General features: G+C 42.8%; 2 protein-coding genes across 7 annotated transcripts; one reads left to right on the top strand and one right to left on the bottom strand.

Moving 5' to 3' along the window:
* Nucleotides 1-4,910: 4,910 nt before the first annotated feature.
* On the top strand, nucleotides 4,911-18,367 carry cetp (cholesteryl ester transfer protein, plasma). Of its 6 annotated transcripts, none has more exons than XM_080873602.1 (20): nucleotides 4,911-5,210; nucleotides 5,312-5,423; nucleotides 5,674-5,771; nucleotides 6,005-6,298; nucleotides 6,804-6,918; nucleotides 6,998-7,129; nucleotides 7,999-8,069; nucleotides 9,596-9,683; nucleotides 9,756-9,825; nucleotides 9,913-9,973; nucleotides 11,873-11,964; nucleotides 12,115-12,214; nucleotides 13,155-13,234; nucleotides 13,824-13,874; nucleotides 13,948-14,100; nucleotides 14,234-14,301; nucleotides 15,626-15,668; nucleotides 16,040-16,109; nucleotides 17,272-17,357; nucleotides 17,438-18,367. In XM_080873602.1, the coding sequence occupies exons 4-20, from the start codon at nucleotides 6,157-6,159 to the stop codon at nucleotides 17,513-17,515; spliced, it is 1,500 nt and encodes a 499-aa protein (XP_080729728.1). In that variant the 5' UTR covers nucleotides 4,911-5,210; nucleotides 5,312-5,423; nucleotides 5,674-5,771; nucleotides 6,005-6,156; the 3' UTR covers nucleotides 17,516-18,367. The 6 variants fall into 6 exon arrangements, with proteins under 6 accessions (XP_080729728.1, XP_080729726.1, XP_080729727.1 ...); XM_080873600.1 differs by having other exon boundaries at nucleotides 5,637-5,771; XM_080873601.1 differs by having other exon boundaries at nucleotides 4,911-5,423.
* A 180-nt stretch (nucleotides 18,368-18,547) lies between these two features.
* LOC308391829 (uncharacterized protein) lies at nucleotides 18,548-20,427 on the bottom strand. The gene is made up of 4 exons (XM_080874585.1): nucleotides 20,138-20,427; nucleotides 19,566-19,812; nucleotides 19,108-19,245; nucleotides 18,548-18,988 (listed from the first exon to the last, which is right to left on the bottom strand). Exons 1-4 carry the CDS (start codon nucleotides 20,323-20,325, stop codon nucleotides 18,719-18,721), a joined length of 843 nt encoding a protein of 280 aa, XP_080730711.1. The 5' UTR covers nucleotides 20,326-20,427; the 3' UTR covers nucleotides 18,548-18,718.
* Between the last annotated feature and the right edge of the window lie 2,689 nt (nucleotides 20,428-23,116).

The following is a 23,116-nucleotide window of genomic DNA, read 5'->3' as shown; positions in this document are numbered from 1 at the left end:
GATTTGCCGAATGCAAATAATTAATACAAAGTAGAATCTGTTCCGTTATTTGAGGTTATGGATGTTATTTGACTGGAGGCATAACTCACAGACACACGAGACGCGCCATTACTCCATGAGTGTCCTTTATTATTTTCCCATCCCCCCCTACAACAACAACCCAGCAGCAACGTTCCTACCACTTAACATTTACCTGATACTACATCCCCCCTACTAAATAGGATGTGATGCTGGAATATAACCAAGAAAACAGATTAGACCCGCACGCTTTAAAGTATACTATTACTATGTCCTTGTGCTTTATCTGGTAACAGCTTGTTTACTGAACTCGCTTGGTTTCAAACCAGACTACTCAGAATGTCCAAAAATAAACTCTCAAAGTATACAACTCTGAACACTAAGCATAAGTGCACATTTCTGAACTATTCAGTGCAGCTACAAACAACATGTTTAAACAGTGTAACCATTTGCTTTATTTCTCATTGTCTCTATGAGGGATGGGGTAGACTACCCAGCCCTCAGCCTGAGTGTGGGGATTATTCTGCCCCAGTGCTCACTCAGTTCCAAGCCCTATGAGCAAACATAGTCTTTTAGGTATGCTGGAGGCCTCCTAGACCTGGGTTGGATTTGGCTCCCAGCTTCAGGAGTCTGCTGGCTGGCCTCCTGTGAGATAGTGTCTGGAACCGACACAATCTGTGCAGCTGGAACAGAGTTCTCAGGTGAAGCCTCTGGTGGATCGCCAGAAATCTCTGGTGCCCCAGGTGTCCATGTAAGATGGTAACGGTTTCTTCTCAGCGTGCCCTTTGCTGTCTCGATGATGTAGGACCTCGGTGAGCCTGCCATGGACACGACTGTCCCTCTAGTATCCATGTCTGAGACCCACACTTTGTCTCCAGGATTGAGCTGTAGCATATCATGTGCTCTGTGTCTGCGGTTGTAGTTTTGTCTTTGCTTTTGTCTGTACGATTGTTCTATAGCTTTGAGCTTGTCTGTGTCCGTACCTCTTGGATGTAGCTGTGATGGGATGACAGGAATAGTTGTCCTTATCAGTCTACCCATGAGAAGCTCCGTTGGGCTGTAGCCATTTGCCAATGGAGTGGCCCGGTATGCCATAAGGGCGAGATAGGGATCGCCAGACTTTTTAAGAAGACTTTTGATGGTCCTGACTGCCCTCTCGGCCTCCCCATTGCTCTGAGGGAAGTGGGGACTGGATGTCTTATGGCTAAAACCCCATTCTTGTGCAAATCTTTTGAAGGAATCAGACGAAAACTGAGGTCCATTATCAGAGCGAACCCGCTCTGGTATGCCATGACGTGCAAAGATTGATTTACAGTGCTCGATCACTGCCTCTGATGTTGTAGATGTCAGTTTGGCAACTTCGAAGAATCTGGAAAAGTAATCCACAATGACCAGGTACTGTTTATTCTCTATCTGGAACAGATCAGTTCCCACCATGGCCCACGGTCTTTGTGGGAACTCGGTAGGTAGCATGGTTTCTTTGTGGTTAGTCCGCTCACGGCAGCAAGTGTCACAGGTCCCAATCACTTTTATCAGCTCACTGCTCAGGCCTGGCCACCAAACAGATTGTTTAGCTCTCTCTCTGCATTTCGTTATTCCTAGGTGTCCCTCATGTAGTTTAGACAGAATGTCTGCTCTGAGCGATGTGGGAATCACTATTCTGCTCCCATAAAGAAGCAAACCATTGTGGACTGTGAGGTCACCTGAAAATGGCAGATAAGGCTGGAAAACCCTTCCGATGGAGTACTTATCTGGCCATCCTTCCACACAGAACTTCTTCAGCTGGCTTAGAATGCTGTCATTGTCCTGATGTGTCTGGATTTCTCTGAGTCGTGGCTCTGTGGCTGGCAGGCTTGCTATGACGGACTCCACATACAAGTTGATTTCTTCCTCCGGCAAACCCTCAGTTGTGTCACATACAGGAGCTCTGGACAGTACATCTGCTGTTGCAATGTCTCTACCAGGAACATGAGATATGGTATAAGAGAACCTCATCAATCGCATGCGTAGACGTTGTATACGAGGTGGAAGCTCGTCCAGGCCCTTGGAGCCAAGCAACGAGACCAGAGGTTTGTGGTCTGTTTCAATGTGGAATGTTTTCCCAATTAGGAACTCTGCAAACCTCTCACAGGCCCATGTTGAAGCGAGGGCCTCCTTCTCAATTTGAGCATATCGCTGCTCTGTCGCGCTGAGAGCTTTTGAAGCGTATGCTACTGGTTTCCACCCTAGATCGGCGTGCCGCTGGAGAAGCACTGCTCCCAAGCCATACGAAGATGAATCAGCTGATACGCACGTTTCAGCATTTGGATCATACAGAGCAAGCCCTGGGGGTGTTGTCAGTTCTTTTTTGATGCCGTCGAAAGCCTGCTGCTGCTGTGGCCCCCATGACCACAGGTTGGACTTCTTCAGTAGATCTCTTAGGGGGCGCGTTTTTTCCGCCAGGTGAGGAAGAAACTTTCCTAGGTGATTCACCATGCCCAGGAAGCGTCTCACCTCACTTATGTTGCTGGGCTCATCCATGGAACTCACGGCATGCGTCTTGTCAGGATCTGCACTAACCCCCGATGCCTCAATGACCTGCCCCAGGAACTTTATCCTGTTCTTGGAGAACTCACACTTGTCGTTCAATGTTACTCCAGCCTCCTGCAGTCGAACCAGTGCTTTTCGAAGTCTCTCATCATGCTCTGCTTGTGACGTCCCCCAGATGAGCACATCATCCATCTGGCAGAGGACTCCTTCTAAACCCTCAAGAATGCGTGCCATCCGTTTCTGGAAGTGTTCTGGGGCTGATGAGATTCCAAAGCACAGACGATTGTAACAATACCGACCAAAAGGTGTAATAAAGGTCGTGAGCAAAGAAGAGTCCCTGGATAAGGGAATCTGCCAAAATCCTGCATTGGCATCCAGCTTTGAAAACACTTTTGCTCCTGCAAGCTGTCCTAGTGTGTGTTCTACTGAAGGGAGTGGATGCTTCTCTCTCATGACATATTTGTTTAGTTCAGTGAGATCGCTGCATATTCTCACTTTGCCTGTGCGCTTAGGAACCACCACCATAGGCGCGCACCAATCAGTGGGCTCCTCCACCTTGGAAATGACACCCTGCTGCTCCATCCTGTTCAGCTCTTCTTTAACCTTTGGTAAGAGTGGAAGAGAGATTCGCCTAGGGGTCGAGAGGGAAAACGGCTGTGCCTCTGGTTTCAGAACAATATTGTACTCCCCCTCCATTTTGCCTAAGCCGTTGAAAAGCTTGGGAAATTCTTGTTTGACAGCGTCAATAGAGTCTAAGCTAATATGATTAACTCTAGCAACCAGCTGTAGTGCCACTGCAGCATGCCCGCTCAGCAGCGGTGTGCATAAACCCTTTACGACATAAATGTCTTCTTTGGTTTTGTGGTTGTTCTTGCTGAGAGTGGCTGTGAACATGCCTTTTACCTTCAGACGTGTTCCTCCTGGGCCCTGCAGAACCCTTTTGGGCTTATCCAATCTCCCCAACTGATGCTGTGTGTAGAAAGTCTCTGGGACTGCTGTGACATCCGCTCCGGTGTCGATTTTAAAGAATGTGTTGCATTTGTCCACATGTATCTCTGTTACCCATGGACTCTCTTTGGTGTCCGCAGAGAGGGAACCCAAGAAAGCGACCTCATCATCTGTATCGCTGTTCTCTGAAACTGTTGCAGCATTGACTTCACACAGTTTTTTGTTTCTGCACATCCTGGCAAAATGTCCTTTTTTCTTACAGTAATTACATGCGGCTTCCCTCGCAGGGCATTGTTGAAGATTGTGACCTTTTATGTCTCCACATCTTCTGCATTGTGTCTTTTTTTCTTTCTGTGTTTTGGCGGTTTGTTTATGTGGCGGTGTCAGCTGCTTGGGACGTGCCCCTTCTTGCCGTTTAGCATGGACGCGGTTCAGTTGTGAGTTGGTAATATCCATTTTAAAGTTAGTGCTTAGCATCTCTTGTTGCTTCTTTACAAGCTCACTTTGTCGGGCTCTGTTAAGCGCTTTCTCTAGCGTTAGTTCTGGATCCATTTGTAGCTGTTCTGACAATCGTTTGTCTTTCAGACCCACGACAAATCTGTCTCGCACCATTTCGTCATGCAAAGTCCCGTATCCACAATGTTCTGCCAGACAATGCAGTGCAGTATGGAAGTTGTCAACTGACTCACCCGTCTCTTGTTGGCGCTGGTTAAACTTCGCTCGCTCAAATATGATGTTTCTTCGGGCTACGAAGTGAGCATCCAACCTCCTTTTAACGGCCTCATAATCGCTCGCCTCTTCGGGAGTCAGGTGCAGGGATACCAATATGTCCTCTGCCTCCTCGCCCATAGTGTAGATAAGGGCGTTCACTTGATTTTCGTCCGCTTGCGTCTCCAATCCAGACGCGATGCGAAATCTGTCAAAACGCTTTATCCATTTGGTCCAGTCGTCGGACCTAAAAGTGAACTTCTCCGGCGGGGTGACTTGAAACTGACTCATGACGCCACGTCTCTTTTCGCGCAGCTCCTCTATGGCCGACCTTTAACCTGGCACCGACGCCGAAACCTTTCACTTATGCCCAACTAACGTTTCCAATTGTCTTCTGACACCATGTTCCGTTATTTGTGGTTATGGATGTTATTTGACTGGAGGCATAACTCACAGACACACGAGACGCGCCATTACTCCATGAGTGTCCTTTATTATTTTTCCATCCCCCCCTACAACAACAACCCAGCAGCAACGTTCCTACCACTTAACATTTACCTGATACTACAGAATCCACTAGTTAAAAACAGGCCAATGCAAAGTTTGGCTGCTCTGCCTGCATCCAAGGGGTGTAAGCCTCCTGTTATTAAATGGAATTTTAGTGTATTTCCTTTTGAAATTAAAATGTAATCAGATACAAACACAGGTTATTGCATTAGAAGTCAGAAATAATTATTTAGGTAGTGCAAAATTTCCTGGTAAAGGGAAAAGCGAAGTCAAACCTTTCACCACCAGGGGGCAGTCTTCTTTTTCCATATGGTGTTATTGTAGCTGATGAATAAGTGTCCAGAAAACGCATGTTGTAGCTCTGCCTCCAGAGTTTTCTGCTCCAGCCTCCTCCCTCAGTGTAAACAGGTAACGTGTGGGAATCAAACTGGAGCTGACACGTTACCACAGCAAGCAGCTCATCCACCTGGATGCAGACAGCCACGCTGGATCCTCATGCAGTGAGCTCATGTTCATGTGCTGATAGCAGAAGCACAGAAGATGCGGACTGCTGAGCGACGTTTCTTCATTCATGTAGATGTTTTGCTTGACTTGGTTTCAGAGCTCGGGAGTACCTGCAGTGTGTCCAAACCTTTCAGGAACAGAGCAATAAGCAGCTTCGTGTCACTGGACCAATCATCTGCAGCAGCTGAGAGCGGGCTGCCTTTGTCCAGGTTGGTGAACTTGTGCCTCCCACAGCCTCTCGTTTCTGTCTCACACTCGTGTTTTTAGAGTGGAAGAACCAATCAATAAAGTCAGCTGATGCCATCGCACATAAAACACCCACACTTATTGATTCCCGTTAAGGCCCCAGCTAGATCAGTGCCCCCTTTGTTGTTACGTCCAGGCTCCGTCAGCTGTACCTCCCCTTTCGTCTCCTCTTACAGGGAGCTCCTGTTTCATTGTGACCCTGCATTTATTCAGGAACGCTGGCCCTGAATGTTAGTCCCCTGATGAGAGGAGGAAAGGCTGGAATCAGAGGCTCCGTGTCCTTTTGCTCACTTTTAAGGCGTCTTTGTGGGGTACGTATGCTGGCAGTGTTGCCTTCTGCTTCTTGTTTTGTCCCAGTTTGAAAAGAAAGGGATGCATTCTTTGTCCTGCTGAAGAGCTCAAAACTCCAGAGTCTGTGCTCATACCTGAGGTGATAGGACAGGTTGGACTTTGATCAGTTTACTTTAACGGGGACAGACCTGAGTCAGTGTTTGTCCTTTCAACGAGTCTGAAGCACAAGACTTGTCTTTCTCTGTCAGCACAGATATCAGGAGCACAGTTTTCCATGTTCCTGATGATCCGTTAGTAAAGCCAGAACCGAGGGAACCAGGATTCACCTGCTGTGCTCCGACAGAACCGTCCACAGGGTTAGACACCTCAGCCAGTTCTCAGAGAGGGAAAACCACCTCATGCACGATGCCCGGCAAAGTCCCGCTGCTGCTGCTGCTGTCGTTGCTGTCCTGGTTCGGCACATCCCACTGCTGCCTGCAGGACCCCGCTTCAGCCTACAGATTCACCGGAGCCGTGTGCAGGCTCACCTACCCCGCTGCTGTCGTGTGTGAGTCTTTTTTTCCTGGAATTTATTTGACTCCATTTATTGATTTTATCTAATCATCCACTCAAGCAGCGACTTTCTGGAACCAAAGAGCAGGAACAGAGTGACGATTTTATTCAAACACATACATTCAGTGAAGTTTCCGGATAGTTTTCCCTGTTTGCAGTGAAATAGCAGCAGCAGCTTTAACATGATTTCATTCAGTTGGTCGTCAGGTGAAGTGCACGTCACATCTATCTGCCACAAACCTCAGTCTGGTTGTGTTAAAGTTTCTTTTCTCCTCACTGATGTTTTAGGGTCTTATGAAGTTCATTCATGTGATTATTGCAATTTGGTGCTAATAAAACAAAAAGATTAAAACATTTAAATGGAAAATAAGACTTGTTTTCAGCCAGTTCTGAAAGTTTTACTTAATGGGAAGTATTCACGTCGGCTCATCTGTCAGATTAGGTCACCACAGATCACAACCCTGTGGTGTTTTAGAGCACACGTGCTTTTATCTTTGCAGTGAATGAGAAAACCACTAAAGTGATCGAGGCTGCTTTTCAACACGCCCGATACCCGAGCATGAAGGGGGAGAAGTCCCTGCTCTTCATTGGAAAGGTCATGTACGGCCTGGACAAGTGAGGAGACACACACACACACTATAAACATATATGTGACACCCATGGTGAAAAAGCGTGTCCGTCCTTCACCGTCCAGTTTGGAGATTCACAACCTGTCGATTGGTCAGAGCGCGTTTGAGCTGCATCCAGCTGAAGGCATCGCCATGGAGATAAGCAATGTGTCTGCAGTGTTCAAGGGCAGCATCCAGTATGGATACGGCAGCTGGCTGTGAGTATGTGTGACCGACAGTGGCACACACACACACACACACACACACACACACACCACCATATGATCTGATCTACAGATTCTTAGAGACTACTGCACATCACCTCGCTGAATCATGTTACTGTTTGTCTGATGAGAAGTGTGGATACTGGACTCAGTGATGCTACTGTCAAGTTGTGTTTGGTTGTAGTTTAGCCACATGCTGCACAATTGTTACCTTTAAAACAAGATCAGAGAAGCAACGCTGCTAATTTAAACCATAAAAAATCCAAATCCACGTTCGCATTAGAGAGCAGCCCTGGTTTTGCTCAAAACAGGTTATAGTTTTAACACGGGTCTCTATGGAGACCGACTTTCTTTCATGCTAATGCTCTTCATACTCCAATGCGCCCAAAACTTCCAATTTAATTTGAATGAATGAGTCTTCACTTTGGAATCAATGATTATTTCTCAGTAATACGACCACAGCAGCGATCTGATGTCATTTCCTCCTGTAGTTTTGTTTTCAGGGCTTTAGAAATGATTCAGTTCAACGATGACTGAAAGTCGAGCAGTTTTTCTTTGTTTGGTGGTTTTTTAAACTTTGACACAGAGTTTAAATGTCAAATAGCAGCAACATGGCTGACTAGCTGGGATAGCTTTGTTGCAGTTTGAGTCTGATGGGAAAACCACTGCACTAATACTTTGTTTTTAGCATAGGTAGATGGACTTTTGTGCATTTTGTGGGTGTTTTTAAACATTTTTTAGTTGAATTACATTATTTTCAGCGACTGGGCGATTACTAATTCTCAGGCAGTGAGGATTAGTAATCCCTCCTGTTTCCTGTGATCTTTGACCTTACTCTCATTTGTATTTTTCTTTTTCTTTAGTGTTAACTTCGGACATTCAGTTGACTTTGAGATTGACTCTCAGATTGATCTTGGAATCAACCCCAAACTTTGTAAGTACATCATGTACCAGTTTGTTTGACCTCTCAACAAGCCACCCCATCAGCAGTCACCGTTCCTGGGTTAGGTTTGTGTTTTGTTCCACATTCATCTTGGTAGTTTTTTCCATTTTTTGATGCTTTACGTTCTAGCTCCATTAATGTATTCAAAGCTTTCAGAATGTATCAGGACTGAACATAAAAACATACAATGATCACATAAAACTCAGTGGATTGTTAAGGTTTAGTAAAACAAAAAAAGGGCATAATGAGAGGTCAGAGGAGAATGGCGAGCCTGCTTTGAACTGACAGGGTGGCAGCAGTTGTTACAAGTTCTAACCACTTGTTCCAACCAAGCTGTGCAGAGGAGCCTCTCTGAACCTGAAGCAGATGTGCTACAGCAGCAGAAGACCACACTGGATGCCTTCCTGTCAGCTAAGAACAGGAAACTGAGGGGACAGTTCATACAGGCTCACCTAAACTAGACAACAGAAGACTGGAGCCTCCATTTCTCCTGCAACATTCAGATGTCAGTGTCAGAATTTGCCATAAACCACATGGATCCATCCTGCCTTGCATCAGGGATTCAGGCTTGTGGTGCTGTTGCTGTAATGGCACATGTAAGTAGCCACTGAGCATTGTTACCTGAGTGTTCCTGCTGACCGTGCCCATCACAGTGCAGCCATCCGTTGACGCCTGCTTCCAGAAGGAAAACCATGTCACATCACAAAGCTGAAATAATCGCACATTGGTTTCTTAATAAACATGATGATGACTTCACTCTACGGCCTCCACGGTCACCTGGTCTCAGTCCTGAAGAGCACCTTTGGGATGTGGTGGGATGGGAGATTATCATCTCGGATGTGCAGTAACTGTCCGCATGGACCGAGTGAACGTTTCCAGTACCTTTTTGAAGGTGCTGGCAGTTCTGATGGTGAAAGGAGATCCAGTCTGACACAAGCAGGGTCTACTTTATAACATGTAAGATTATTTCCACTTAAACAAACATGTGTGCCTTTAGTATGGGAAGAAACCCATGAAGGCACAGCAGACGCATGCCCTGGTATCTTGGACGGCTACACCAAAACTAAAAATCTAGCAAAAGGCTGCCCCCTGGTGGTGAAAGTTTTAGTTATTTTTTTTGAAGAGGTTGATTGAGTGAAGTACAAACTCAGTCTAACTGCGCCGCTGCACAAATATTGCAGGGATTTAACGTGTGTCGTTTGTGTTGCAGCTTGTCAGCCTTATGTTTGTTTTCCATTAATACTTTACATCTGTATTGTATTTCACACTGCGTTATTAGTAGCATTTTACTTTTCCTCCACAGAAAACTGCAGTAACTCCCAAGAGCAACCATGTTTGTGTATTTTATAATAATAATAATAATAATAATACAGTGAAAGTTTGATGTCATCATCCACCATCTTAAAATGTGGCTGCTAGTGTAGCATGTGGCGGTCTCTTTTGTTCCAGCTGACACACAATGAAGCATCATATAAACACTGACTAGCTATCCTCTGTCACCTGTGTGTCCCCGTCAGACTGCGGTGATGGAAAGGTAGCAGCAGACACAGCAGACTGTTACTTGAACTTTCACAAGCTGCGTCTGCACCTGCAGGGAGACAAAGAGTAAGTAACAGAAGTGGGAATGAAGCATCTGCATGAATCTCAGTGTCTGACTGTCAACATTTTTGTGGTCAGGCCGAACTGGCTGAAGAAGCTCTTCACCGACTTCATCACGCTTACTGTCAAGCTGGTCATCAAGGGACAGGTGAGGGCGACAGAGACAAACCTATGATGTGCACAACAATGATTTTTGAGAAGAATAAAGCAGTGACAGGTGTCTTCTCAAATACAGATCTGTAAGGAAATCAACAAGGCGGCAAATATACTGGCTGACTTCATACAGGACACGGCAGGTACGCGAAGACCTGAAGGAAGTGTTTGAAATCTAGAATTAAAATCACTTTCCTTTCCTTAACCCTTTAAGACCTACCATAGAACCAAGTCCGCCAGAGCTTGTATTATATTTGTACATGCTGTGGAGCCATTTTTGGGAGCATTTCAAGTTGATATACATCAATACAACCATTATAGCCCAAATTTTAATAATATGTCTGCATTAAGTGCATAGTAATTACACAAATTGCAAAAAAGTGCAATAAACTACAAAAAAAATTGAAAATTGTTTTTGTTTTTTTAACATATATTTCTAGTTAGAGAAATTTAAGAGGCTTATCCCTCAAAACAAAATAGTTTCCCACCACAGGAAATTTATTTTGAGTGTCTTCATAGTTTTATTTTTGAAATACACCAATTTTTATATACTGCAGGAAAAACGAAAATAAATATTATAATGCAGATTTGCAAAAAAACAGCATGTGCATCACAATAAACTATTTCCAGCAGTGCAATATGAGTCCTAAGCATCCCAGAAACGAAACAGAAAGTCATAAAGTCAAAGATAACTTTTAAAAACACCAGTATAGGCTCATGAGGCCCTGATAGTAAAAAAAAAAACTACATTTCCGCTAAAATGACGTCACTCCCGGTTTCGGGCAGGTCATGGCGGACATGCAAAAGTTCGCGCTGACGTCTATTCCAACCTAGGAAGTGTTACAAACAGCTGATCGAATCGGCAAAGCGTGTTTCTGGAATATTATGTTTTTGTTGCTGCAAGTGGTTTTTATGCAATTTTTGCAAAGCTTTATGTGGAAGGAAACTGTGACCGAGGACAAGCTGATGGCATAAGATGTAAGTACAACTCCTCCGGTTTCATATGCAAAAAAAAATTATTGCGCTAGCTTACAAGGTTGCAGAGCTACTGGGATTTAAAAGTAACCCGCTCCGACCGGCTTTAAAGGGTTAAGCGTCTGTTTCTGCACAAGCTTATTATTGGCACCAAATAATCTCCCATGAACGATGTCTTAGTACATATTTAATAGAAATGCTAAAACATAGTGTGACTCTTACTTCTCGGCGGGTGTTTGAGTTGCACGGTGCTCCTGCGGCGGTCTTTTGATTTTGAGGTTTTCAGCTCTTGTTCTTGTTGGATTAAGGTCAGCGTAGAGCTCTTGAGAAAAGCCCGGCTCCTGCTATGTTTGTCGTTTCTTTGTATCGTTTGTCGCTTCCAGCTCGTCATAAACTGACAGTTTTCCAGGACATGTTGGACTACCAATCATGGAGGGCAGTGTGGATGTAAATGTGTGAAACAGCCTGCATACAAATGTTCTCTACTGCCGTGGTGTCTGAAGACTGTGGTCTTAACCTTCTGACTATACAGACAGACGAGGTGCAGTGAGGAATTAGTCCTGTCAAACTGCCTCCTTTTTTATCTGTTTGAAATCGACGCTAAGGGAGTGCACATTAAAATAAGACAGGAAGACGAACTCTTTGAAGCTGAAATTGATGTTTTGCTCCAGAATTCTTCAAAAAATTAGATTTCATTGGATTTTGAACAGATATTTAAGACAATGAAGCAGCTGTGTCTTGATTTTGTACAGCGTCAGTTTTCATGTTATGGATTATTTTTTCTCAGTGGTGGCGAGTCATTGCTCAACTTCTTCTCCTGTCGTCCCTGGTCATACACGCCAAGGAGAATAGACTTCTTTAAGTTATCACTGCACATGTTCAAAGCAACAGAAAGTGGGAAAAATGCTTCACTTTCCACAGTTTCCTATAAATGCGTGCAGGCGTGCCAGCAACACTTCAAAGGAACAACATATGATTGTTTCAGTGAGATACCAGAGAAATCAGGTCTTTGGCCTTTTATGTGATCGACCACTTTTTGAAGTTTTCTATTTTATCCATGTGTGCAGAGCAGTTCCTCACTGATGGAGACATCAGTGTGGACATCGGTATCGCTGCTGCTCCGGTCATCACAGCAAACTACATTGAATCATACCACAAGGTAAATGATGACTTTAGATACATAGTTGAATACACAGCAGTGCTGGATCTCCTTTAAATAGTGTAATGTGCAGTAATTCTTCAGTACTGGAGGACACGTAGGGGTCTAATAATGATCTCGTTGGTCACTGTGGGGCTCCATCTCTCCCAGGGACTGACCAAGTACAACAACAAGGTTGCTGTCATCAATGAATCGGTTTTCCAGCCGAGTCACCTGACTGAAGACAGGATGATCTACTTTTGGATTTCAGGTTAGCCGCAGACGCTCTGTTTATCTTGTGTATTTTATTTTCCAGGTAATTTACACCTTTGTGAAGTGAAATTCCACCAGGTACTATAGAAGGCAATGACCACGCTCCCCGTTTCTGTCTTCTCTATCCCCTCACCCCCACCAGTCACAGCAGAGGGGTGGCCCTCTGTGAGCTCGGTCCTCCTGGAGGTTGTTTAAAGGGAGTTCTTCCTCCCCACTGTTGCCAAGTCCTTGTTAATATTGGATCATCCACTTGTTGGGGCTTTACAAGTTTCAGATTAATTTGTAGCTTTGGAAGTCTGCCACAAAAGAAAGAAACATGAAAAACAGCATGTATGTTGGTTAACACATAGACATGCTCAAGACGGCCTGCTGGAGTTCAGTCTGAGCTTCAGAATGGGGCTTGAGTGGCTGTAAACGTGGAGTGTTTTTGGAGCCAGACGAACTGTCGGAGTATTTCAGAAGCTGCTGATCTGCTGGGATTTTCCCACACAAACATCTCTGGGTTCACAGAAAATGGTCTGAAAAAGAAGAATATCCAGAGAGAGGAGCAGCAGAAACTGAAATAAGCCCAAGTTAGAACCAATGGATGTAGAAGAGCGTCTCTGAACCTTAAACCAAAATCAGCAGAAGACTCCTCCAGGTGTCACATCTGTTCAAGAACAGGAAACCGAGGCTTCAAATCACCACACAAGACTGGAACCTGAAATTGGAACATTTCTCCTCAAGGCCGTCAACACTGAGCCAAAAGAGTGTCGAGGTTATGTAGCTGAAACACTGAAACCAGATAAAGGATGATCAAACTGTGTCCCATCCATGCTCTTTAACATTCACAGGTTTATTTGTACAAAAATAAAATAAAAACAATTTTATTTAAATATATTGAAAAACATTTATTTGTACGTGGAAAGCTATTAATGCAAATGTTGTTTTGGCTGCAGACCAGTTCTTAAACCCGATGCTCAAAGCAGCTCACCAAGATGGTCGCTTTCAGCTCAATGTCTCTGGAGAAGAGCTCACCGTAAGTACTTCAGCCTGACCTAAAAGCTCCAAGTCAGACATTTGTGGTATCTTCTTGCTCGATCTGGGATCAGATGTTTGAACTTGCCTGCTTCCTAATTTCCTATTTTTTTGTATGTTTGTCACATTTAAATGTTCAGATCATCAAACAAATTTTTCATTCACCACAGCAAGTCCTCCAGGTCCGGGGCAGCAGACCATCACGCTCACCATATTTTACTGTTGGTATGATGTTCCTTTTCTGAACTACTGCGTTACCTTTACGCCAGATGTAACGGGACACACACCTTACAAAAAGTTTAACTCTGGTCTCGTCGGTCCACAGACGAGCCTTTGTGTTCCTTTGCTCAGCAGTGGTTTTCATCTTGGTCTACGCCACCATGCAGGTCCTATTGGAGGAAGACTTTAACTTTGTTTACCCCTTAATAAAAAACACCTTTATTTAGAAATGTGTTATGTTTATCTAATATTTAAATTTGTGTGATCATCTGAAACATTTAAGTGTGACAAACATACACAAATATGAAGTCAGGAGGGGCAAACACGTTTTCACACCACTGTACATGTTTGAGTCTTGAATATCATTTCAGACGCTCCTCAGGACAAACCTCTCTACTGCCATGCCTGAGCTTATTAGGAAGGTAGGAGTGAAAGCTGCATATAATATATACTTTCTGAGATGGGACGTAAAGCATTTTGTGTTTTTGTGTTCAGTGTCTGCTGGATGCAGCTTCCCCAGAGTTAAGACTGTGGAGTTCATCTGTTCCACATTTGAACAGTTCCACCTCGGGAACCACAGTTTGGGTGCAGGCATCTGGACGGCTCCACTGTGAGGGCCAAGGCACACCAGTACTCTTCTTTCAGACGGTACCAGCTGCCTTTTCCTATACTGAGACAAACTGGGAAACACTTCTAATTCTCAGTATTGACACATTGCGTCTGTGCAGTGAATAAGAAAGCCATGAATTACAAAGTCTTGATCTTTGTGTTTGATGTGTAGGACATGGCCGTAGACATCACAACTTCCTATGTTAACAAGAAAGTCCTCCTGCAAGGTCATCCAACAGAGTAAGACTGGTTGACTCATATTTTTGAACACCTTGACTGATGACCCAGTTTGGTCCCAGCGGCAGCTGTGGCCTAACATTTGGCTCTAGAATGCTTTGGTGTACAGAGGAGCTCGTGCATGAGGTGTTTGGTTTCCTCCAAACGTGGTCCTGAGCATGATGGACGAACATCTCCACTTTGGTCTCGTGTGTCCAAAGCACATTGTTCCAGAGATCTTGTGCTCGTGGGTAATTTCTCTGAGCTTTGCACAGTCTGACCTTTGCTGGGACTTCCACTCCTGGAAAGATTGGGCTTTAATTTTCATTTTTTTACGTTTTTGCTAAGTGAATATTCAGACAGTGTAATGTGGTTGAATGTGTAACACACTGTGTTTTATACAATGACCCCAATAACAAGTTGGTGATCTTGGTATCAAAACAAACTAGTTCAGAGTCTAGTGTAAAGGCAAAGGTGTTGATCTTAGGCTGCGTTCACACTGCAGGCGAAAGCGCATCAAATCCGACTTCTTTGACCCTCTGCGACCATCTATCCATCATGGTGTGACAGTGTGAACGGCACAAATCCGATATTTTCAAATCCGATCTGGGTCACTTTCGTATGTGGTGCTGAATCCGATAGATATCCGATGTTTTAGAAAGCGACTGCTATTTGATGGTCACGTCGCATTAAATCCGTCTTTTACGTCACTGACACAAGACAGACGCCGATTATCAGCGCCGGAGAAGACATGGTGAACGCTTCCTGTCCATCCGGTGAAACTGCTGGAAAGACAACGTTGGAGAAACGTGAATATTTTATTTGTTCTGTATAATCTGCAGCTATCCTTTGAAGCAGCGCTCCTCTCAAACAGCAATAAGGATCATTATTAGGTTATTTACATTATTATGTAAATAACAAAATAACTTAAAGCAAAAATTGGGAAACGTGAAGTCCGAAGTCTTTATATTAAGGCCATCTATCAAACAATACTGTTGCTCTGGGTCTAAACAGAGCGCGTTGTGTGTGACGTCTTCTTTTTAAGCGTTCACACTAGAGCGCGTTTGCTGTCGCATTTTATTTGTAGTGTGAACGAGCAGACAAAAATCTGAATTGAGCATCAAGACCTGCAGAGTGAACGCAGCCTTAGTCTGTTGCTTGGAGAAAAGATTTAAAAGGAACTCCAAAGGCTCACCTGTGCTGTCTGACTTCTACTTTTACTGTTCTCACCTAAGGATGTAAGTGTTAGACTCTGATATCTGATATAAAACTTATCTGCAGATGTAACTTCGGTCAGTTTGTCCTGTTCGTCTACGCCTGTGTGTGATTGTGATCCTCTTTCATTTAGGATCTCAGCATTCAGAGCTGAGCTGCCGTTACAGGATCAGCAGGTAGGCAGTCAGAGTAATACGAGTGTTTTTAACCTGCTCCATTTCCTTTATTTTGGATATTGTGGTGCGGTTGTGCTAATTTTGTACCTTTGACATCCTTTATAGAGCTGCTGTCAAACAACACGTCAAACTTTATGCTTTAAAAAATTCAATCACTGCTGAAAAAGTAATTTTCATGAATTCACCCTGAAAGCACTACACACGTTAAAGTGTTATTTTAGATGTATGACAAGCTGCACAGATTTGTACATTATTACTGAACTGTTAAGTGTGAATAATTCAGTCTTTCTTCAGATTATTTAATTCCCAGTTAAACTGAACATTTCCATTTCTGGTTAGACTTCATCGGTAACCTTTCCCTTTCTTTCTAGCGACATGATGAAGCACTCGAGTTCCTAAAGGAAGCTGTGGTGAAAGTTGGAACTCCCAAAGTCCTGTCTGGTAAGAAACACAGCGCCTCAGCTCCGTCCTCAAACCTTTCACATTATTATAAAGCTTTCCTAAAGTCTATAAGACTGCATGAGTTTTATCATTACTACGCCTCTCTGCCAGACACTTATGAAAGCACTTGTTGATTTACCATCAAACAGCTGATCCAGTGCTTCAGCTTGAATGATTCTTCAAAGTGAACATATTCACTGCATGTATAAAGGCTCATTTACACCATTTCGCTCTCAAAAACAGGTCAGTAAGTGAAGCTGGATCAGCGTTGACAAAAGTGTAGACTTTCTTTACGAAATTACAGATCTCTGTGTTACAAATACTCCTGTAAAAAGTTTAAGCACTAAATAACTTCTATACTCCAGTAAAAGTAAAACCGTGCAGCCTCAGAAATATAGTTAGAAAGTAAAGAGTAGCGAATTCTACTCACCACTTTTGTAAAAAGGTAACTGAACCTTTTGCTATGTTAATATAATAGGAAACAATATTAGTCCAATCTAAGTTCTAATTGTCACGAAAGCTTCAGTCTGTCATGTCGGACACGTGCAGTGAAGGAGAATTTCATCAAAACAACTATTTTCTGTTGCCTACATTTTTTCAAAGTACTTCTTGGTCCTGTCATTAGTCAGCTGGCATTAATGAATCTAATAGCACAAATCAACCTGGTGACGTAACCTTGTGTACTGACAGAAGATGGTGCTAGACACTTTCTAAAAACTTGAAGCACTTCTTCCTTAACCTCCTAAGACATGAACTCTTCCACGACAGCATTTTTAATTTCTCTTTGCTATTTGGGCTGATTGGGGCCCGATGAATGTAAAAACAAAGAATTACCTGATTTTATTTTTTTACCTGATTTTTGTTTCTAAGAAAAATCAGAGCCACTTATGAGGATATTCGTTTAAATTTTCGATAGAACAGTAGCAGTATAATGTCCTCGTAAGTGGATATCAGGCCCTTGTAGAGCAAAATTGAGTATTTTGGTCTAAATAACCCGAAGTGTGATGTCCACATATGTGGACGCAGGTGCTAGAAGGTTAAATCCAGCTTCACAGCCGGTGTTACATCTGTGTCAGAGAGCGAGAGCAGATGGTGTAAATAAGCCTTTGTACAGTTAGTGTGTCATTTCCACTCTGAAGGATGCTTTTGTGGTTTGTTCCAGTTCTGGGAGTTGAGCTAACCAGGCTTCTGGACAAACAGGGATTGTACCAGTTTGATCTCTTTAACCCTGAGGTGCTTCCCCGGGACGTGAGTCTTCTCCTTCCTCTCTTTCTGCATGTGTTGTATCCCTGCATTCTCACAGCTTCTGCCTCTTATCTCTGCTGCAGGGCTTTGTGGTGATTCAGATGGATTTTGGTTTCCCTCATCACCTTCTGGTCGAGTTTCTCAAGAGGACACTTCAGTAACCTTTAAATGTCCGACCCGAGAGTGTGTTTTAATCTGAAAACTCAGCTAGGACTGATGTGAGTCAGAACATGCTTCTGTCAGTTAGTTGGTGAACATTTTGTTTGTTGTCGTTTGATTAAAATTAAATACCATGTAAAAGCTTCTGCAGGTGATGTACAGTCAGTAAAGATTACCACAATTATTGTGAGACTTTGCCTCACCTGATTGTGTGAGTTATTGAGATCAACACAAGGTGTGAGTGAAAGAAGGCGTCCACGTCCACTGTGAACGACCATCCTTGAACAGAGGAGCTGGCTTACACCTGTCTGCACCTATAATCTAGTTTTGAGATCCTCTCCTAGACGCCTTATCGCCCACTCACAGCTTTGACAAATGCCCAGCTGGGACAAGCACATTTACTCAGGGCTTTGATGATGTGGTGTTCTTCTGTTTCCCTGACGGCTGTATCTGTGGGGATGGTGTTCACTCTGTGCTGGAGCGTCCTGTAGCATACGAATGTTTATTTTCACACTGACGTTTGAGACACTGCTCTGATAAACATAATCACAGGAATCTGTTATTCTGTCTGGAAACAGGAGTGGAGGATTTCACGAGGATGAAAATATACAGTTATTAACTGTTTTATATATTTTGTTTGTTTTGTGCCTGTAAAGTTTAGTTTTGCTTTGTGGACAGTCGTTGTTTGAGAGATGCTGTAGAAGGACAGAATACCTGCACCGTGATCCAAGTACACTCGTAAAGGACTGACCCTCAGACAGGAGTTTGGATGTTTTACTAGTGTATGTTTTTGTCATAATCTAATGCCCAAGATTGTTCATTAAAACTCATTCATATGCTGAATAACGTGCTTTGTTGGTTAGCGTTCTCTTATAAAGTTTAATAACTCCTGTCCCCTGGTCTGATAGTAGAAACATTTGTTTGGGCTGTAGCTTCACCTCTTAAAACACAATTTAATGGGATATTCTTTACTGACATCTGAACACAGAAACATGTTTTCAGTGCAAGAAATTCACAGAAGCAGTTTTAGTGAAGCTTTTTTATTCCAGCTTTCAGACAGCAGTCACACAGCCTTGGAATCCTTTACCCACATTTTTTCTTATATCAACTACAACAGAGTTTACGTTTAGTAAACTTATACAAGTATAAAAAAATACTTTATAGGTCAGATTTGTGGGTTTTATTGAGATGTGTTTCTCTCCATTTTAGACCTCTTTCAGCAGAAGGCCATAAGGACGGATGGCCCGTTTCACCATCTCCTGTTCTTTTTCCACCGGTAATCCAGCTGGGATGCTAACCAGCCAGTATTTACTGTCGTAGTGTTTCTCTCTATAAGTTGGGTTGATCCGATTCTGCAGAATCACTCTGTACTTCTTGCCATTATGAGCAGAGGTGAATATTTTGGAATAAGGGATGGCCTCTTTGATGTAAGGAGTGGAATAAATCCCTCTGCCGTAGACTTGACCCGGGCCCGGCTGTTAAATAAAAGTGAAACATAATTTACATTTACAGCTACAATTTACTCTGGGCTAACCAGTAACACAGTTTTATTGGAGACAATAATGCACTAACAGCAGTAATAATAAAATCTAACCTTGTAGAATCCTTCGATGATGCCCTCAGCACCTTCCTTTGACGTCCCGTGGTAGGACACGGGCCACTCCCCCGGCACTGACTGGGTGCTCCGGTACTGGGTTCCGAGCCATGCATTTCCATCATACTTGTCCAGGACCTAAAACATTTTCGTAAAATAACAAAATGACTTTAAAAAACGGAACAGCTTTGCAAAGTTTGGAGCGAAACTCAGAACAAAACCGTTGATCACCGTTGATGAATAAAGGAGCAAAAGCTATTAAAGCATGTTACTTTCTCCACAGGCGCCAGCGCTGAGGTGAGCTTTACGACTGGTGCTAAACTGGATGAACTGAGGGACTATGTTACTGATTTAGCATTACTGACGAATACTGTGATATATTTGATAATATCGATGATGACTGCCCAGATCTTTTACTGTGTAATGTAGTAGTACTGAAGTCAGTCATCTGTGTTTACCTTGATGGCAAAGCGTTGCCAACCACATGGACGTTCATACACCTCTCCACCTCTGCAATAGGTCTCTGTGTCTCTCAGCCCAGTGAAGTCGAAGTCAAACTTGCGGTCAAAGAATTCATCCTGATCGATGATATAAGTCTTTCCCCCTCTTGTCCTTTCATCAAATGTCAAGCTGGTGGAGCTTTCAGAAAGCTTTCCACCTTGGAGAACACTTTGAATCCTGGCAAAGTTGTTTCTTGACAGTGGGCTGTAAGTTAGCAGAAAAGGATGCAGGTTCAAAGCAGATTAGCCATTTCTTCATGTTATCCTCAACAGGCTGCTTTCTGTTATAGAGGTTAACAATCTCTGGGTGAAATTAATCTTTCTTAAATTAAGACTAAAAATCGAGACTCAGGGGTAGTTTAAATTTAATCCAGCATACGATGAACAATGTCGAAATTTGAATTAAAAAATAACAAACACTTAAGGTCCTAAGTCTCTACCTAGACCACTAAATAAAAAGACTAAATACATAAAGATAAAACCTGCATTCAGTTTTGATGACTAACAAGAGTGACATCAATCATATTTACCAGGTTTCATCGCCACCCAAGACCGCAGAAATGAGCTGGTTTGCAGACAGAGTTGGTGCTGCAGAACTGGAAGAGGCCAAGCCTTGGAAAGCTGCACTGCGTGCTCCGGATCTTAGTTTTTGAACTGAAGTTACTTTTGCATTGCAGATTACACCCAACGCTTCAAGTGCTACCTCTCTGTCAATCATCTTGAATTGGTGTCTTTAAGCTGCAGCTGCTCACTTCTTCCTACAAATGCTCTGGCCTATGTGAAAACAGAGCTCATATTTATAACACCTACTGAGTGATGACGCCATTTGCTTTAAAAAAGAAAAAAAGCAGGACATAATATTTTCCTCGTGAGACTAACGTCACTTCTCAGGAAGCCTAACGGACAAAGCTCGTGTCGTAACTCGAAGCCAAACTGTGAGAAGCCTCAATGTTGCATCAGGCCGCCATCAGTTAGGCTTTAACTGACAAAGGTGTGTCGTAACAGTTGGCATCCTTATCACTCATCATCCTTTGTCCATTATATCCACTTTGCCTCTCCCTCACATGAGCAATCTTCTCACATTCTGGCGAGGGCAGACTGTATGAATTGACGAGAAGGACCCAAAATGCAGACACAAAGAACGTGGAAGAAAACTTGAATATTAACAAAAAGCGAGCCGTTAAATAAGGCTGGTAAAAAAGGTACAAAGAAAGGGCAAACTGAAGTAAACTGACATCAACCTAAACTGGGAGAACTAAATAAACAACAAGAAGAACCTAGACATGAACCATGCCATGGAAAACGTGGCATGAACAACAAACGACTTGACAAGGAATGAACAGAAACACACAGACTAAATACACACAAGGGTGATTAGGGGAAGTGGGAACACACGGGGAAAGAGCGGACACTGGTCTGACATAACGAGACAAAGGAAGCAAAGCTGACTATACTGACATAGGACACAGACCTTCAAAATCCTGCTCCTTCCATCTAAAATCTCTGTTTGTAACCAATTTAAAGAACTGCAGCACAAAATTTTGCACAATGTGTAGATTTCTCCGTATATTTATAGTAAGTATAATATGGGAACATCTCCAAACTGTCTCAAGTGTAAGGTCAGAGTGGGCACTAGATTCCACTGCTTGTGGGAATGTGCTATTATCCAGTCACTTTGGAAAGAGGTCTGTGCCAATGTTAGTACAGCCATTGGTCATCGGGTGACAGAAAACCCATTAATGTGTATATTGGGATATATTCCTGTCTCACTGGTACAACATGAGCATGTAATTCAGTCACTGTTAATGTTGGCCAGGAAAACCATTGTGTTGAGATGGGTGGGGGCTGAGCCTCCCTCCATTCCTCTATGGAAGTCGCTCGTCATTGAAGTTATGACTCTGATCAGGCTGGGACATTATGTTGATGGGAGCTCCCGAATTTTTGTGGACAAATGGAAGAAACCACTGGAAGCACTGGGTGTAACCTGTAAACTGGATCCTAGTGAACAACAATTATGGACATAATGTTGTAATATTCTAGTGCTGTGTAGTGTTATTATTTTGGATGTGAACCAGTCTTATATTTGTTGGGGAAAAAAGTTAAATAAAAGTAAAAAAAAAAACCCAAAAAAAACCCCATAAACATCAAAATAAACTAAAACTCAAAACGCTGTATCAACAGACCCGGGAACGTGACAAATCTACTACTAGACATGAACAACTCCAAGCTGTAAAAAATATGAAGGCCAAACCTTTGTAAATATATGCAACCGTGAATCATATCAAGTAATTTTAAGCCAGAAATAACTTGACTATAACAAATTAAAAGCAGCCATCAGTTTGTAACAAAGTGGCTTTTAGATATCCTGGGTAAAACTTTTCATTGAAATCAAAAGAGGGCAACAGAAATTAAAACAAATATAAATTTACAGTTCTATAAACATACTTTAAGGAACCAAAAATAACTAAATTTATTAGAACGTGGCTACAATTATGCAGTGCGGTAAAAATACTTGCAAGACTTGGCCCAACTCTGTGTACTGCATGTGTACAGTAGGCAGCCAGCTTATAAACAGCTATAAAATGCTTTTCTTTTTTCAGTTTAGTCCTTTAGCAATCACCACAACAGGTCATCTGCCTCCATCTGACCCCTATACCTGTCACACCAACCCCCTTCATGTCCTCATTCTCTACATTCTAAATCTTTTCTGGGTTTGTCCTCTTTTCTTCCTGCCTAGCAGCTCCATCTTCATCATCCTTTGTCCAATATATCCACTCTGCCTCTCCCTCGCATGAGCAACCTACCATTTTGATGTTTTAATCTTTAAATGTCAACTGGACATTTAAACATGCTGCTGTTGTTAGACGGCACCATAAATTCTACTAACAGAAAAGACTCTTATTCTGTTAATGCACAGCAGCAGCAGCCTGTTGATTCAAAGGTTTTATTTAGACATCGGCTGCTTTTCACTCATTTTCAATCCGGTCCTTGTACCTGCCCTTTTTCACAGGAATGCTGTGTTCGTTAACCCACTTAACACTGACCTGTGAATCATTCAAGCACAAGAAGGCTCCTAACTGAAGAGGTAAAGCTGTGTTGCATCCATAATAGACAACTTAACAAAGAAGCAATTTTCAGTGATTTCTCCGAACACTTTACCAGCAGAAAAAACATCATTTGTCCTCATTCTTATAGTTCAATCTAAAAAAATCTTAAAGATCTACATTTCTGCACATAGAGAGAAGGGTTCACTTCCTAACTTTAAGTGGTATTACTGGACCATTGACATAAAGCACATTAAAATGTGTATTAACAAACTACACAAGTCATAAATGACTTCAAACATAGTTTATCTGAGCACTGAAGTGTAATATATATGGAATAAATGTGAAACTCTTTTATAAAAAGAAAGACTTTCACAAGCTTGATAAATGTAGTGGCCGACTTTCAAGGTCAAAATTAAAATGAAGAGAGCAAAACTGGTGCCAAGAACTATGTAGTAGAACTAT

This window comes from Rhamphochromis sp. 'chilingali', assembly GCF_963969265.1.
Source record: "Rhamphochromis sp. 'chilingali' genome assembly, chromosome: 2".
NCBI lineage: Eukaryota > Metazoa > Chordata > Actinopteri > Cichliformes > Cichlidae > Rhamphochromis > Rhamphochromis sp. 'chilingali'.
The sequence above is the reverse complement of the archived record's forward strand: the minus strand, read 5'-3'. Positions and strand labels throughout refer to the sequence as shown.

Coding starts and splice junctions, on each gene's coding strand:
- cetp (XM_080873602.1), top strand. CDS start 6,157: ATGCCCGGCAAAGTCCCGCTGCTGCTGCTGCTGTCGTTGCTGTCCTGG. Junction 7,130..7,998: donor TATGGATACGGCAGCTGGCT/GTGAGTATGTGT, acceptor CTTTTTCTTTAG/TGTTAACTTCGGACATTCAG. Junction 17,358..17,437: donor CTGAGGTGCTTCCCCGGGAC/GTGAGTCTTCTC, acceptor TCTCTGCTGCAG/GGCTTTGTGGTGATTCAGAT.
- LOC308391829 (XM_080874585.1), bottom strand. CDS start 20,325: ATGATTGACAGAGAGGTAGCACTTGAAGCGTTGGGTGTAATCTGCAAT. Junction 19,813..20,137: donor TTGGGTGGCGATGAAACCTG/GTAAATATGATT, acceptor GCTAACTTACAG/CCCACTGTCAAGAAACAACT. Junction 19,246..19,565: donor GGCAACGCTTTGCCATCAAG/GTAAACACAGAT, acceptor AAAATGTTTTAG/GTCCTGGACAAGTATGATGG.